The 17,319-nt window shown below is 38.4% G+C and overlaps 1 protein-coding gene across 2 annotated transcripts in view; it reads right to left on the bottom strand.

Annotated features, from left to right (window-relative positions):
* Positions 1-7,736: 7,736 nt before the first annotated feature.
* The window catches only part of ADGRG6 (adhesion G protein-coupled receptor G6), a gene marked incomplete at both ends in the record, with an annotated part of 141,243 nt that continues 131,660 nt past the window's right edge, over positions 7,737-17,319 (bottom strand). For both annotated transcript variants that reach the window (XM_080700639.1, XM_080700640.1), the window contains 3 exons: positions 7,737-7,915; positions 13,056-13,208; positions 13,816-13,917. In XM_080700639.1, the coding sequence (XP_080556765.1) occupies positions 7,737-7,915; positions 13,056-13,208; positions 13,816-13,917 (434 nt within the window). The remainder of the gene's footprint in view (positions 7,916-13,055; positions 13,209-13,815; positions 13,918-17,319) is intronic.

Genomic DNA, 17,319 nt, shown 5'->3' with positions numbered 1-17,319 from the left:
ATACTCCCAGCCCTATTTTTATTTTTTTTTTATTTTGAAACAGGGTCTCACTGAGTTTCAAAGGGCTTCACTAAATAGCTGAGGCTGTCAAGAACCGTGATCCTCCCGTCTCAGCCTCCCAAATGCTGGAATTACAAGCATGCGCCACTGGCTCTAGAAATATTAATAGTTTAAAAAGTTAAAGGTATTATGAAGTAGTAGTGCTGATGATACTTTTGGTTCTAATCAGTCTCTTTTATTTTATAGACAAATAAACTGAGGCTCACAGCAAATATATAGCATAGTGAAGTCACACAGCACAGACCATGACTAGCAGGCTAAATGTTTCTAAAAACATAAGTCTGTGGCCTTCTACATCATATTACTCCTTCAGAGTCAGCTACCTGTTGGCTTTAGTAAAATGTGATCAACTCACTTCTCCAAACCTAAAACAATAGTAATTTTGTAAGCATGCTTTCTCTAGTTCTTCTTACCTTTACTAGTCACCAGTACCATAGCGTACTGGCTTTACTGCTGGCTAGAATATATTTTTCTCATGTGTAGGAACTGCTAGGCAGACTGTAATAGAACTCAGGCTGAGAGGCTACCTAGGACCTCAGGCTTCAATTGAAACAAGGTGACCAGAACAAAAGCAGATTTAACAGAAGTTCTCACAAGGCAAGTCTAACAAATATTGGACTTCTGTTAGACAAATTACAATTGTTCGTTTAACAACCTAAAAGTCATTCAAGGAAATCAATGCATTTATCAAGTAGGGAGGAAAAGAAATCTTTTCCCAATGTTTTCCTCAGGATCAGCTCAATTGTACAAATCCAGTATGGTTTCTAAAATATCTCTTGATCTCACAAAGTAACACTGATAAAGAAAAATATGGATAGCTAAAAATCAGTTAATCTCCACATCTCATGTTTTATTGTTAAAACTCCTTCTTTTTGGAAATCTCTGGCTGAAGACAGTGCTCAGTATTCTGCTTGCCCTGCTTGTGCCCCGAGCACCAGGCCTTTCCTGGCAGCAATCCATCAGGACGGCCCAGACCCTCCACCTCATCATCCTGGTATCGCTCCTGGCTGCACAGACTTCCAGCCAGACTCCTTAGCCATCCTGGACTTGGAAGAAGATGGTGGGCTGGCCACAGAGGGGTACAACGGGATCTTTCGAGAGAGAAATTGCTATGAGTGGAATCTGCCCCTTATAGCTTCCAGGCACAGCGCTCTCAGGATCTACTGTGTTTTTAGACCAAAGACCGTCTTATTTCCAAGTAGTCTCCACTCATTAATTGAGCATGATGGGAATAACAGGACCTGGCCACTTCCTCCAACTTGGGACTCCTCGCTGAGCAGTCTGTGCTGGTGCTCCCTGCTGAGCTGGTCATGTGTTTCTCAGAGTTGTATTTATCTTTTGCCGTCTACTATCCTTTCATAAGAGTGAGGATTGCAGGACTCCCATGTCTACTTTTCCACCCTCTTTCCCTCATTGTTTATAGATGATATCCCTAACAAACACCTCTGCGTGTCTAGGAACTCCTTGTAGGAAGGCTCTGCGCTTTACCTCACAACTCCTTAGAACCACCCAGGATTGGATACTTACTACACTGGTAGACTGAGCCGTAGGGCACAAAGGAGGGAATACTGAAGCAGTCTAGAGGTGTTTCATTTGTTCCAAGAGTGTCTAAACTGCATTTCATTTTGTTATTTTTCTCACACTGTGTGAACAAGATACTACAAACATCAAAGCTAAAATGCAGAGGAGAATATGATATATTTTACTTTACTTGACATCTGAATTAAAAAAATAACTTTAATTAATTCAGAATGAAAACAAGCCAAGCTGGACAGAACATGCCATTTAAAAGATTAAAAGATCTTGGAGTATATATACAGTTATTCATCACCCATTTATTTATAAGCCTTTAAAACACTTCCTGGACTAATAAAGTCTGACACTTGAAAATACTAAATGTTGAGTTAGAAACTTGAAATAAGCTAGTTCTTCAAAACACAGAAAATTTAAAAAAATACCTCAATGAATAAATTAGGAGATTATACTTGAAAAAAGCTACTTTAAGAGAAAACATTATTTATTAAGTTATTTAATATAGTTTGGTGTCCACTGCAATGTTCCCAGTGTTTTAATTTTTCTCAGGTCTCCATCCAGATACTAACTCCTTTACAATATCCAACATTTAAAACAAACCTCCAGCCAGGCGTGGTGGCGCACGCTTATAATCCCCACGCTTGGGAGGCGGAGACAGGAGGATCGCTCAGGTTTGAAGCCAGCCGCGCTGGCTTAAGAGACCCTGTTTCCAAATAAAAATATAAAATAGATAAATAAATAAATAAAACAAACCTCCAGTTGTTTTACTGATAAAGATTGAGAAACTCAACAAACTTTCTCCAGCATTTGCCCTTTTTGCACCTCCTTGTGTCATTCAATAGACTGTTTCCCAACCTCAGAAAGAAGAGGCCTCTTACTGACCCCTCTATCTGAGCTTCTCATCCATCCCTACCCTCAGCTTCAGGACTCTGCTATACAAACTACCCACTTTCTTCTGTGCAATTCATTTAGACTTCAAATATTCTACTCCATCCATGAACGAAGCAGACAGAGCTTCCTAAGATACCATTCTGTATGTTTATACTTTAAACATTCCACCCCTAGCCTCTCTTTCCCTCCCGCGTTTCCTGACACACACACAGCTGTTTTTCATGAAAGGCTTACTTTCTTCCCTGGCTCCTCCAACCCCATGGCATCTGGAAGCAAGCAGGCCACCGCTGCTGTTCTGAGTCTGGTGAGCCACCTCCTATCAAAACGCGGGCATGCTATGCTTTGAAGACCTCGTGATGGTGTCACTGCATCCCTGAGACCTGTGATCCCTGGACACCTGTCTAAGTGCCTTGCTCTGCTCTATCCATTTCTCCAAAGGGCTCCTCGCGGCCTGAGCCCAGCCCGTCCTTCTGTTTATCCTTCCACAGTCACTTTCCTAAAGCCCAGCTAGGATGAGGCTTCTTTCCTACCTCGCCTGTGCCTGCTGGCAGGACAAAGCCTCTGGTCCCTTCCCACCAATGCCTGGTCTCAGGCTCGTCACTGCACTACAACCCCTTTACCACACCCTGCAATCAAGCCAACCTCAACTATTTCCATTCACTGTCCTGGACTTTCCAGCCCCCATGCCGGGAATAACTTTCCTTACTCCCAGGAGAGGCCAATCAGGACGACCAGACTGTCAAAGCCCAAACCATCACTCAGGCGGTGCCAGTCCACAGCTTTTGTCTGAAGCTCTGGAAGCTTCTGTCTAAATCATCATGCATTTATCCTGCCCTTAATTACCTTCCTGCACAGGCTGCAGGTTCTCTGATTGAGGCAGCTGAGCAGGCTGTGGTAGAGGAAGGGCCACAGGGCCAGATGGACTTAGCTTGACTTTCTCTGTGGCCACAGACTGGCTACTTAACCGTTATTTGGGGGATGGGTGTGGGTAGGTGGTACTGGTGATTGAACTCAGGGGCATTCTAACTCTGAGTGAAATCCCCAGCCTTTTCTTTTTAAATTCTTACTTTGAAACAAGTTCTCACTATGTTGCTGAGTTGCTGAGGGCTTTGTTAAATTCCTGAAGCTAGTCTCAGACCTCTGATCCTCTTGTCTCAGCTGTCCAAGTGCTGAGATTACAAGCACGTCCCATTTTGCCCAGCTTTAGTTACTGTCTTTAATCACCAGTTTTCTCAAATGAAAGGCAAACATCAACACTTCCTCATAGAATCGTGGTAAAAATTACACAAGAGATAAAATAAACATGTGGCAGCCAAACATGTTTATGAGCAGTATGGTTTTCCTCCCTATCAGCTTCACATTCTCCAGTTTAAATTGGAGCTGCCCAGGATAACAAAACATGCCATCTTATTTATTTCCTTCCTTCCTTCCTTCCTTCCTTCCTTCCTTCCTTCCTTCCTTCCTTCTTTCCTTCTTTTATTTCTTTTTCTTTCTTTCCTTTTATGCTCTCTCTCTCTCTCTCTCTCTCTCTCTCTCTCTCTCTCTCTGGGACAGGCTACAGACTATAAATGAAAACATTTGATATTTCACACTTATTCTTGTTCTCTAGGGAAGAAGAAAAACACTGTCGAATTAACTACTTTTCCTTGAAATGGAAAGAAATGAAGCAAAAGAAAAGGGTATAGAAGAAAGAAGAAAGGTAAGAAGTGAGAAATGGTGGGGGGTGAGTAGTGAGAAGTGGGAGGGGGAGAGGGAGAAAGAGTCAATGTTTTTTATATGAAAGTAGAATGTTATTCAACTGAAAATACAGAAGTCCTTCCAAAACACAGCACTCATAAAGGTCCATTCCTTCAGATTTCAAAAATACTATAAACATGGGTCAGCTTGCAAATCAAGTAAGTGTTTCTCATCTCCTTCCCACACTTCCTGTGGCAGCCTGCCCACACAGGACTGTACCTGAGCCTTCAGCAACTGCCTGTCTGTTTTCTTAACAGGGTTTGGCTGCGAGTTGTTCGCTTTGGCTCGGAAGGTCTGGTTTAGTGGTGAACTGCCAAGCGCCTCACAACCTAGTGCTGGGCATACAGTGGGCTGAGGGGAGCTATGAGCCAAATTGGGTCCTGGCAGCTTGCGGAAAAGCGTAATCCGAAGTAACCAGAGAAAAAAGGAAGTGGGGAGGTTCTCTCCTGATCATGCAAGTGAAGTTGGCGAAAATCTGCTATTTTCTATGCTGCCTGCAAGGAAAATAAATATAAATGTGAAAGAAAATATGACAGGTCCTAACTTCAATGTGTTACTGTCTATTTCCTTTTTGGGATGTTGAAGGCTAATCACCCCTCTATCTCCCCCAAGAAATATTAATTTCCGTCTGCCTCAGGGCTTGGCTTTGTATCAGTCTTCCTAAGAAATTCAAAGAACTTCAAAATGCATTTATCCCAGTGAACCAGTTCATTTTCATATATGCACGCCGAGTGTTTTGGCAAAGTAACCTCATGTCACCAACTTAATTGGTGGCAGGTTATTTTCCAGTTGTCAAATAATCTTTTCCCATTTAAGAGTCAGAAATAGAAACATTCACTCACAAAGGAATTCACTCATAAATAATTTGGAACATGAACAATATATGTATTTATTTGAAAAATATTTTCCATTTAAGTAAAATGACAAATCAGCTATGGTAGCTTCTTCCTGCTAACTTTAACTTGTGTTCACAGTCACTTTAATCCATAACAAAGGCATTGCTACATGAAACTATGTCACAATTTTTATAGAAAAAATATATACAGTCTCTCTAATAGAAAGTTAATTCCAACAACAAAGCCAGGCAGTACAAAGCTAAGAAATGAAATGGACTGACATTTATGAACATAAATAAATAAATATGTACAAAAGAATCTATGCCAACAACAGAGAAATCATTGCGAGTAATGGTGACAAGAATGGGAACTCTCTCGACTCTAGACTAAAACACAAGGCAGTTAAAAAGGGCATGAAGTGGATAACATAAAATAGGTTCTGAACTGATATTATTCTCAAAGGTGAGTGTGGGCTGCATGTGGCTCTCCAGGTAAATTCCTGCCTCGGTCTTCTGAGGCTAACAGAAGTTAAGATCTGCATACTTAAAAACTGAGGGTAGAACGTGGCTTAGTCTTTTAGCTTCATTTGAAACTGCTTCTGTAAAGCCCCCTTTTTCATTTTTCCTCACCTCATTACTGAAAAGTTTTAAATCAGAGCCAACATTATTGTCAAATATGCAAAAAAAAAAAGAGTTTCTAAGAAGAAATCAAAAGCAAAGTCATTTTCGAAGGTATAGCTTAATTACTCTTAACTAAATGTGCACTGGGTGCAGAAATCTCACAGTAGAAAGCTAATTAAAATCTATCATGAATCTCTAGGTTTGGGGGAAGTATACAAATATTCAGTGATGATTTAAGATTAATTTTCACCTATATGTAATCTCTGGCACAATAAGCAGCCTGTTAATATATGCCTACGGAAAAGGATTTGGCTTTTAGATTTACCATCCTTTTCTCCTAAATACCCTCCTCCCCTAGAAAAGTTAAGCCAGGCCGCACTCATCTCTCCCAAGATGGTGTACCAGGCTGCTGCAAAATGGACCAGTAATAATAACCCACCACCACGCTACTTCATCATCCTCTGAGCCTGGCTAGCCTCACCACTGGAGCTCAGCAAAAGGTCAGAGGCTCCGTGAGTTGCTGCATAGCCCTGGAGAGCTTTCTGCACTTCAGGCTAAGAACTGTCTGCTTTCTGCACAGAGGCGGGGTCTCCGGGGCTCAGTTCTGGCCTGGCCTCTGTCTTCAAGCAGACCGGCTCTGCCTGCCTCAATGTCACCTCTTCTCTTCACTTACGTGGCTGCTTCCCTGAACCTGATTGATGACCTCTCTGAGAACTAAGAGCTACTGGAAAGGAGCAGCATGCACTGAGACCCCTTTCTAAGAAATTGGATAGGACTCCATCACTGAAAGACAATTCTACACCTTCATTACCAGCATGCACTGCTCAGGATAGTTAGAGAGTTAGGTAAGCTGCTTAATACTAGCATGACTTGTATACAGCAGCCTGATCCCTAAGCACTATACTATCGATCTCGCCAGGTCTCCTCGGGCTCTTAGATACTATAATCAGAGGACTCAGTTTTAGACTAGCTGTTGTAGACTCACACATTTAGTCACTCTTTTGGTTAACTTAGATACTTGTCTGCCTCAGTTTATATTCCTTGGAACAAAACTCTTAGTAGAAGAGGTCTTTATTTACATAATTGGAAATATCTGAAGAGTCCTTAGAATTCTTATTATAGTGTTTCCAAAGTGTGCCTTCTAAAAGGAAAAAAATATTGTGCACAGCATGCCTCATAGAAATTCTCTTTTGTCTCATGAGCCTGTGGGCTCAAGGTACAGTAATGGAGGAAAAGCAGAGGTATAACGTAATCATTCTTAAACAGGTACTGGGTGGTCCACATTAATGGAATGTCAACATTGAACTGGATTCCAATGCATGGGATGCAAGTATAATACATTTGTGTGTTGAATAGAATAAAATATTAAAATTTGCATATATTTATATTAATGAAGGCAATATTTTGGGAGGACTTTCTTTGGAAAGCATGGAATAGTTTGAAAATTTCAGTCCTGAAAGGTAAACGGTCATTTGATAGAATAAGAAAAAAGTTCTTTTACACCTTGGGCTAAATAATATCCTTTTTTTTTTTTTCTATTTGTGGTTGAAATTTTGTTGAAAAGAAAATGCTGCTGCATTCACAGAAAGTGGTACTGGGATGGAACTTGTGGGCATCCAAGGTAGTTAGTAATCTTAGTATGCTTCTGATTGTGGAGAAAGATGGTACAGAAACAGCCACAGACGGGCCTAACTATGTGGCTGGTATATGAGCTTTAAACAAAAGCTTGAACTTGGCTTCCCCTTGTACTCAAATATTAATGCCTCCCCCTGAGCGCAGATTAGTTTAGTTCATTTCAACGTTCTAAAAAATCATATGACCTCTGGCTATTCTTATTGCTCTAACTACTGAGTTTTAGTAATGGTGGAAAGTCCTTCAATGGAAGAAATGTACTGTAAAGATAAATTCTGTATCTGGCTAAAGCTTTCTTAACAAAATAGTTTCACATCTATGTGTGGGCAGTTTCCTACATAATAGCACATTTACATCTGCTAGTCATAGTTGTTACTGCTTGCAGATCTTCACATTTCTACAAACTGGTTTTCTTATATTAGAGACATTAAAACTTTGTGCTGTGGCTGAAAGTGTCTGACATGATAATATTTTTATAGAAGTTATCTGAATGAGCATTGCAATAACCCTTGACCTTATCAATGACCTGATGGACAGGGATGATTGATGTTTGTTCTCCATCAGCATGGGTCAGTTTTGACAAGGACTTGTCCATGGAAGCGCTGTCTGTAAGAAATGATATGAGAAATTAGGCTGCAAGGTAAGCTGGTGCTGTGCCTTAGGGCCACCATACTGCTCTACACCGTTCCAGAGGCACACCGAGGAAATGAAGCCGTAGTTCTTTCTCAGCCTAGGTAAGAGCACTAAAATGTCATGGTTTTTGTCATCAGTGTATACTTCTAATATTCACCAAAGGTTAATTTGCCTTATGGTAATCTGTGTTGTGGTTTGTTAGAGAAAACTATTCTTATAAAGTGTCACTTTTTCAGTCAATCAATAAAATAATTTAAAAAGTCACTTAAAAAGCATATGTACCAAATGGCTCAAAAGAAATAATAGGTCAGTTGAAAAGTAAACTAAAATGTGCTGAAATATGTATGGGAAGAGGTGATATCTAAAATATGCTTTCCAAACAATATAAAGAGTGAAACATGTGTCGGGGTATATTATTGGCTATGTGCTGATGGGAAGAGGAAGATTCACTATAGTGCTCCCTCTATTTTTATATACCCTTAACATTTTTCACAATAAAAATTTTAATTTTAATTTAAAGAAATTTGGAAAATAAAGGTAAATAAAAAACAACAAAACATTTTCCTTGGCTTATAGCCTGTGAAATGAATGAAATAGAGAAAAAACCCATTTATTAATTATATAAATAAAAATTCTCTTTATCGGAAATACTTAAAGGTAAACATTTTATCACTCTGACCGTCATGATGTATAAGTACAACACATCAATAAAAGTATATTAAAATATACTTTTTTGAAAACTTTGCTATAGCTTCTGTAATATTACTGCTGATAGCAATCAGAACAATTGATAATAGTACAGATCCACTTAATAAATTTCTACTCTGAACTTTTCAGTATCATATATTTAGTTTCCCTGTACCACCAAAAATTCTAAAATTGGCTCAGACACTGTTCTAAAACTCACATAATCTCTCTTATCTATAAATACAAAAGTGGTTATCTTTATGTATTCTACTAATATAAGTGTCTTTCCTCCTCCCTCTCTTAATATATTTTGAAAAAAAAAACATTTACTTTTGAATTAACCAAATTACGGGGATTTTATAGTGATGAAGGAGAAAAAATATGGCCTCCTATCAAGTGCTCAGTTCTCTACAGTCATGTCTCTATACACATGGGAATAGCAAACACTCTATCGTGAAACACTACTTTCAGAAATCATAACTCCCAGACTGGAATATTTACTTTAGGTCTTTTATGTTTTGAGAACGTTGAGCCCAATAAGTGAGATGACATATAAAATCCTCAATAACTGTCCAAAGTCATCAGCCTGCTGTCTACTGTCTTTGGAAGGAAACTATTCAAATTGCTCAACTGTTCTCCTGTGTTGGAGCAGATATTAAATAAAATGGAGGCCACAGAGGAAATGGTACTCTCACTCCACACTCAGGAAGCCGGAGGCAAGAAAAGATGGCTCATGGAAAGAATGGCAGGTAGAAAAATGGTAGAATGGCTGAAGCATGTGTCGGTGCTGGTGAGAAAACACCTGGCAGAGTCAAGTTTCAGGCCCTGCCCATCTGGCTCTCAGCAAGCTGGCTCATCCAATGCTTTCTTCAAGATGTTCACATAGTCACTAGCCACTGGTTTTCTGTTGAGGATACTTCTATTGACTCAGATCTCAACAATGAGTGATTTGCTCTTGATGTTTTTAGACAAACACACAGACTCAGAGAAACTTGATCAAGAATATGGGTTTTCTTGCTGTTCTTGTTTTTAATTTTGCTTCCTAGACAACTTTTAGGAGTATACAGTTTGTTTGTTTGTTTATTATTTATTTATTTATTTATTTATTTATTTATTTATTTATTTTTGTGGGTCTGGGGATGGAACCCAAGGCCATTTGACCTCCGAGCTATACCCCCTGCCCTATTTTTTATTCTTTATTTTGAGACAGTGTCTCATTAAGTTGCAGGGGCCCTCACTAAGAAGCTGAGGCTGTCTGCGAACCATAATCCTCCTGTCTCAGCCTCCTGAATGCTGGGATTAAAAGTGTGTACCACCATGCCCGGCTAGGAGTATACAGTTTTAGATCAGCTCCAATTTGATGGATCTTCATAGTTTTATAAAGTCCAATTCTGAACAATACAGATCTATCTATACCTTGTTCAAATATATATGTATGTATAAACACACATTATATATATACTTATGTGTATATATAATAGTGCATATTTATATGTAATATATTCTACTCTTAATTTTCTGGTTAGCTATCAAAAGTAATAGAGAATTTGTTTATAGCTCTAAATCTGAAAACCAGGGGCTAGAGAAATGAACTAGCATCAATCCTACCAAAGCAACTTGAAATTGACAATTTCTCTTTTATGACTTCTATGAATGTACCATGACACATCCAGTAACCCATAAGAACAATAAAAAATTCAAAATTCATATTCCTCCCTCAAATAATGATTTAAAAAACTGATTTTACATGCTACGTGACCCCCTCAGTCCAGAGCATGGTACATTTTCTAGAAGGAGCAGCTTGCACACCCCATGCAGAGAAGAGCCAGCATAGCACACTATCATTCGAAATTTCCGAAATTCCAGCTCAGTGCAGGAATTTTGCTTGCTGAAAGGTACTGTAAAGAACAAGCCATTTTGCTGGTGCAGCAAGAACCTTAGCTCAATCCATGCAAAAATTCTCTTATTACCTAGCAAAAAATCATGCATTCAAGCATAACAAAAGTTTACCTGAACGATCCACTTTTGTTGAAGAAATGCTCCTAGGAGACATTATCTATACCATAAACATATGAATGTCTGGATCAATACCAAGAAACAAACCAAGTAGATATCCGTGAGGATCTGCAGTGACTTTTTGAATATGCCTGGAGATTCCCAGTATAAGATGTTTCGCTAAGAATGGCTGGATAGTTAAATTATAGCATATAAATAATGCCATAAAGCTCACGTTATACTCATGCTGGTAAACAAAAACACACTTAGCCCTAAGGGTTTTTTGTTAAGGGAAGGGAAAATCATCGATGCCTTCTTCAAAACAAACAAACAAACAAAAAAAATGAAAACAATAGTTTGCCTTTGGTACCTCTATTTCTGCATTTCCTCTTTTATTTCCCTAGTCAGTTTTTTTCCCCCAAGAATCTTATAGCCCTCTCTCTCCTTAATAATTTTAAGATATCTCATTCTAAATGATTTTTCTTCTCTCTTTTTTTTCAGTAGAGGTATTTTTTCAGGCCAGTGATTATCAATTATGCTAACAGGAAAACAATTTAATTGGTATAATTTCTATTCATACATAATAGACTGATAATGCATTAATCGTTTGCATTTTAGAAAAAGACAAAATGAGTATCTACTTTTAAGCTTGATTAAATAAAATAAAAAACACTCATTGTAAGTGTAAAAATTTTGTGCCCAGAGAAACATTTAATAGGCAAAATAATCTAAGACTGTACACCAGTTGTCAATTTCCTTCCATAGGTATTTTCTATCAGGGGTGCACAGAGCTATTAATTTTAGGCATAACTGCGGATGTGATTCAAAGCCTATACAGTATACAAAAAGATAATTAATAGCTTTAATTCCCTCAAAATGTATTGCTAAGAAGCTTTAAAAACTGCTTTCCTAAACTGTTGTGAGTTCAGAGATCTTTCTTTAATACTGGTTTTAACAACCTCTCTATACATTCAGATTTTTTTCCCACAGTACTACAGTAAAGCCCGAGGCAGTGGCCACATGGATGGCAGGACACAGAAGGTGATGCAACCAGGGACGTGTGGAAGGATTTAAAGGGACTTGGTCGTTTGTAATTCAAGTGTTTACAATAGAAAGTATTACAGACACATCACACATCTTACTCAGCATTTACGAAAAGTCAAATCTTTTCACTGCCATTCACCTCTGCTCATGTATAATAGTTAAATTAAAAAGTTACTTCCAGCCGGGCGTGGTGGTGCACGCTTGTAATCCCCGCGCTTGGGAGGCAGAGACAGGAGGATCGCGCAGGTTCGAAGCCACCCGCGCGCGCTGGCTTAGGAGACTCTGTTTCCAAATAAAAAAGTATAAAAAATAGGTCTGGGAGTGTAGCCCGGAGGTAGAAGGGCTTCCAGGAACCCCAGTACCACCAAAAAAATAAATAAAAAGTAAAATGAAAACAATAGTTTGCCTTTGGTACCTCTATTTCTGCATTTCCTCTTTTATTTCCCTAGTCAGTTTTTTTTCCCCAAGAATCTTATAGCCCTCTCTCTCCTTAATAATTTTAAGATATCTCATTCTAAATGATTTTTCTTCTCTCTTTTTTTTCAGTAGAGGTATTTTTTCAGGCCAGTGATTATCAATTATGCTAACAGGAAAACAATTTAATTGGTATAATTTCTATTCATACATAATAGACTGATAATGCATTAATCGTTTGCATTTTAGAAAAAGACAAAATGAGTATCTACTTTTAAGCTTGATTAAATAAAATAAAAAACACTCATTGTAAGTGTAAAAATTTTGTGCCCATCAGGATTTTTTATAGGCATGCTCAGTGACAGAACTTGTGGTCATTATAAATATGACCAAGAAACAGAACAGAAAAAAGGAAGGCACAGTGTTTCTTACAGTTCTGGAATGCTTTCCAAATACTGTGCTCTGTACTCTTTCATATATAATCAATAATCTAAAGAGCAGAGAAACGCCAGTAACATTTCCAGTGGCTCAATAATTAAATCATAAATAAACTATACATCCTAGCTGGTGTTTCTTCCTCATCCCATGCCACTTTTCAGGTGACTTTCATAGTATACTGAAATATTTTGCAATTCAATGTCTATCTTATTTTAAATGAATACTAACTTTTTAAACAAAATACCATAATGTTTAAAGAAAACTAAGTTTCAAATAAAATAATGAAGTTACAGTAATATTGGGAGCGCATATAATGGCTATGTGAATATAACTGGGTTATAAAATTTTACAACAAATAAAATATACATAAGGTGGCTGGAGAAAGTCATCATATAGGTTTTATTTTTATAAATCTAACATAGGTACTCTATGAGGCACTGTGATCCGTCAATCTTCAGGATAAGCCAATATTTTAATGAAAAGGCATCAGAGGGCGGTACCAGAAGGCATCGTTAGGTTGGCCACAGTAACTCACCGGTGTGGCTATTCCTTTTGAAATAGGTGGTAGAGCTGGATTTAGACTTGGATGTAAGATAGGTTGAGTTAGAACCAATGGAGCTTGAAGACAGTGATTTTCCAAGATTATCAGAACTCTTCTTGATGATATTGGTAGCTGTCTTGCTCCAATCTGAAAGAAATGACATCACTCTATGATTCTACCCAATGGGGAAAGCGTTCTATCCTGAAAAACCATCACCACATTATTTCATCTATCCGGAGCATCTTATTTTTCTAATATGCTGGCAATGGTCAGATATGTAAATGATTTAATAAACTGAAGAAATGGAGGTTGCCTACATTGACCTGATCTATAAATTATTTAAAATCTTTTTTAAATATCCTAAGAGAAGCAACCACACTTATGGTTAGAAAAGAAATACTTTTCTTCAATATTTTTATACTGAAAAATAACCTCTTCACCCAATATTATAATTGAGAATCTCAAAAATAGGAAAAGATGGGTTGCGGTAGTGGATCTCAGGATATCAGAATTGTCAATTAGACATCAACCTTTCGGTGACTCTGCCTGGAATTCAGGCTTCTCTACAGAATAGGAGGGTCAAACTCAAAGTTCTCAGAACTCTTATGGCCCCAATATTCCAAGATTCCTGCTAAAAATATTCACAGGCTCCGCTTCTACAACTTGATATGCTGGGGACCCGGCTTCTCTGACAGTGGGAACCAAATGACAACCCAGTGTTTCGAAGAAAGCCCACTTCACAACATGACCTTACCTGAATTGTCTGCCAAACGGAATCTACCACAGCAGAGATGTCTCCTCCACTGTTTCTGAACGTTCTCCTTCATTGCACAATGGAAGATAAATATAAATAAGCCTGTGACAAAAGAAAATACAAACACTGAAGCCAAATGATACAATCTTATTAAATACGTGGATTCATTTCATTTTAAAGTTTTTACATCTAAGTACTCAAGGAACCAAGAATTTAAGAAAAAGCATCTTGAGATGTAGTGGACATTGTAACCTTAACAGAAAGTTTCAGATAAAACTAAAATAACTACATGGATCTTATCCTGTCATTGCCTGTTCTGCTCATCATTTATTATGGCTTTAAAAATTAAGCTGAAATAAGCAACACTGAATTTAAGATGCATTTACTATTTCCCTTGTAATTGTCTTAAAATTATGTAAGAAGCCGGGCATGGTGGCGCATGCTTGTAATCCCAGTACTTGGGAGGCTGAGATAGGAGGATCGCAGGTTTGTGGCCAGCCTCAGCTACTTAGTGAGACCCTCTGCAACTTAGTGAGAAAATGTTTCAAAAACTAAAGAATAACATAGGGCTGGGAGTGTAGCTTGGAGGTAGAATGCCCTAGGGTTCAATCTCTGGTGTCACAAAAGTTATAAACAAAAATTTAGAAAAGAGAGAAAATTGAAAATAATGCCCAGTGACAGACACACACACACAGCAGTTGGCGACTTTTCCCCCAGCTCTCTCTCCACTCCCCCATTCCCCATACAGGAATAGAGATTGAAATTGTATTTCAATTTGTATATTTTGAGATATTTTACATAAGTAGATTATTATAGTTATGATCATAAAAGGTACTATTTTTGAAGGTCAGACAAGGACCCAAATAATGTGCCTCCCACCTGGCCCACATGAGTTTCTCAACATTTTAACAAAGAAGTATTTCCCCACTGGGAAACAGTCTTCAAATTTATAGCCACTCCCTGGTCACCTGTGCTCTGGAAGCCAATGCTTTTTAACCCTTTCCTTGTAGCCTCAATTTCTGCCTCTACACTGGCGACTGCTATCATCTTACAAGCATATTCTCATAATTTAAAAAAATCATTTCCTGGCCGGGCGTGGTGGCGCACGCTTGTAATCCCCGCGCTTGGGAGGCGGAGACAGGAGGATCGCGCAGGTTCGAAGCCAGCCGCGCTCCCGTAAGAGACCCTGTTTCAAAAATATAAAATAGGTCTTGGAGTGTAGCCTGAAGGTAGAAGGGCTTTCAGGAACCCCAGTACCACCAAAAAATAAAAAAATAAAAAAAATAAAAAATCATTTCCTTAACCTCTAATCTCCTTTCGGCTTCATTCATTTTATCAAACTTCTTGAAATGCTCAACTTTTGCTGTCTCTGCTTTTTCCTTTTCTTCTCAACTTACATCAATAGGCTGCTACCCACATCCATTACAACTGTCCTGGAAAGGACCACAGTGACCCCCACCGTGCACTGGCTGGCTTACAAGGCCTCTATAACATCCAATGCTACTGAATATTCTCTCATTCTTGATGCATTTTTTCCTAGCTTTCTGAGGGATTCTTTCCTAGTTTCCTTAGACGATTCTTCTCCTTTACTCTTAAAAGTTGACACATCTGTGACTCAGTTCTGGTTTCCATTTCTTCTATGGCTACACTGTCTCAGTGAAAACTGATGATTTCTAAACTATAAGCCCTATATCTCTGAGATTCAACACTGATTTTACATCCCCCCCCCCCCGCTCCCTTTCTTAATACCCTCAGGATTCCAACTGACATTGTTTCAGGGTATCTTTACCCGACTGTATCTCTTGTTAGCAGAATCCCAACTGTAGACTTTCAAAACAAAAGTCTTCCTAGTCATGACCCTCAAACCACTCTTACCTTCTATTTCTCAATGTACCAAATTCATTTCTGCCCCAAACTATACTGAATACTCTTTTTTAGTTTTTTGATAACAGGTTCCTACCTGTAATTCAGCTCTCAGGCCAACTGTTAACTCCTCAGAGACATCATCACTATGTGTGTGCATAATTTTAAATTTAATATATATTAAATCTCATATTAAATATATAGATATTAACACTCAGAAACCCTCAGCAGCAGATCATGAGGCTGGTCCTCCTTCCCAGGGAGGAGGGAGAAGGTACCACTAGGTTCAGATCTCATCTTCATCCTCCAGATGACCGAATCCGGTTGCTTTTCAAAGCCTTCCCATATATCTACCAGCTCTCCTAACCAGTTTGCTACACAGAAAATCTTTTTAATACTTTTATTGTTGCATTATATTCTCACATTATAATGTAGTTCAGAGTGATAGGGACATACAGCACACAGCACTTGATGGATTTACCTCGGCTCCCTCCCCAGCACTCCCTTCCCCATACAAGTTATTGAGCCTGGTATGGGTATCTCACATATGTACATGACATTGATGGCAGTGAGTCCTTCATTAATTCTCTCTCTCCCCACCCCCAACTCTCCCCAAGACCACCTTCGTGGCCCCGATGGTGTTTCTTCTCCATTATCTAAAGTCTCTCTTCTATTCCAATCTATTCCTTAGCTTCTGCCAATGGGAAAAAACATAGGGCCCTTCACTTTCTATGACTGGCTAATCTCACTTAACATAATGTTCTCCAAGTCCATCCATTTTTATGAAAATTATATGATTAAGGAAATCTTTTAAAATAAGCAAATGTATTGTATGACCAGCAGTGTGAATGGGGGAATGTTTACATAAATAATTAGAATGGGTTAATAGATCTTTTGATATTGAGAAGGGCTATTGGCGGTTACGGAGTGGAATGGGCAGAGTAAGGAAACTTGGGGTCAGGTCAATCATGGCTAGAGGTGAAGGAGGTCACAGTGTAGAGGAGGAAGCTGCTTCCCTTGGGTTCACTCTATTTTCCTTTAACTGGGTCAGAATTTCTAGAATTTGTTCTTGGATCTATATTTATCACATGTCTGAACACATAGGCAACTATCTTAAAAAATTATTTGACAGAATCACCTACTGGAGCTGGCAGTTACAAAAAATTTCAGAGACTTTCTATCCCACGTTTTAATGCAAGCATTATTGAGAGTGTAACAGAGCCTTACACCGGGCAACTTTCTTTCTTTTTTTTTTTTTTTTTTTGGTATTTGCAGTTCAGAGTAAAAGGTGAAATTTGCTAGACATTTCTTCCCTTTAGATTCTATTGTTCTTTTGTAACATGCAGTAGATTTTATACATGTTATATAGATAGAAGGGAAAAACTTCAGAGATTTGTGTCTGGTATTTTAAGGACACTGAAAAAGACCTAGGTCACTGAATTGCTTTTTTAACCTTGTTGGTGGCTAAAATGTGAATTATTTTGAGAATTGGATGCTGGCCCCAGTCAGAGAGGATGAAGTTAGATAAGATTAACTTAATAAAATAGTTTTAGATTATGTAACACTGTTCTAAATCATAATTATATAACATGAGATTACATTGCATTTTTTTAAGCAACCACAATTGCCCATAAATATACT

Source organism: Muscardinus avellanarius, assembly GCF_963383645.1.
Source record: "Muscardinus avellanarius genome assembly, chromosome: 8".
NCBI lineage: Eukaryota > Metazoa > Chordata > Mammalia > Rodentia > Gliridae > Muscardinus > Muscardinus avellanarius.
The sequence above is the reverse complement of the archived record's forward strand: the minus strand, read 5'-3'. Positions and strand labels throughout refer to the sequence as shown.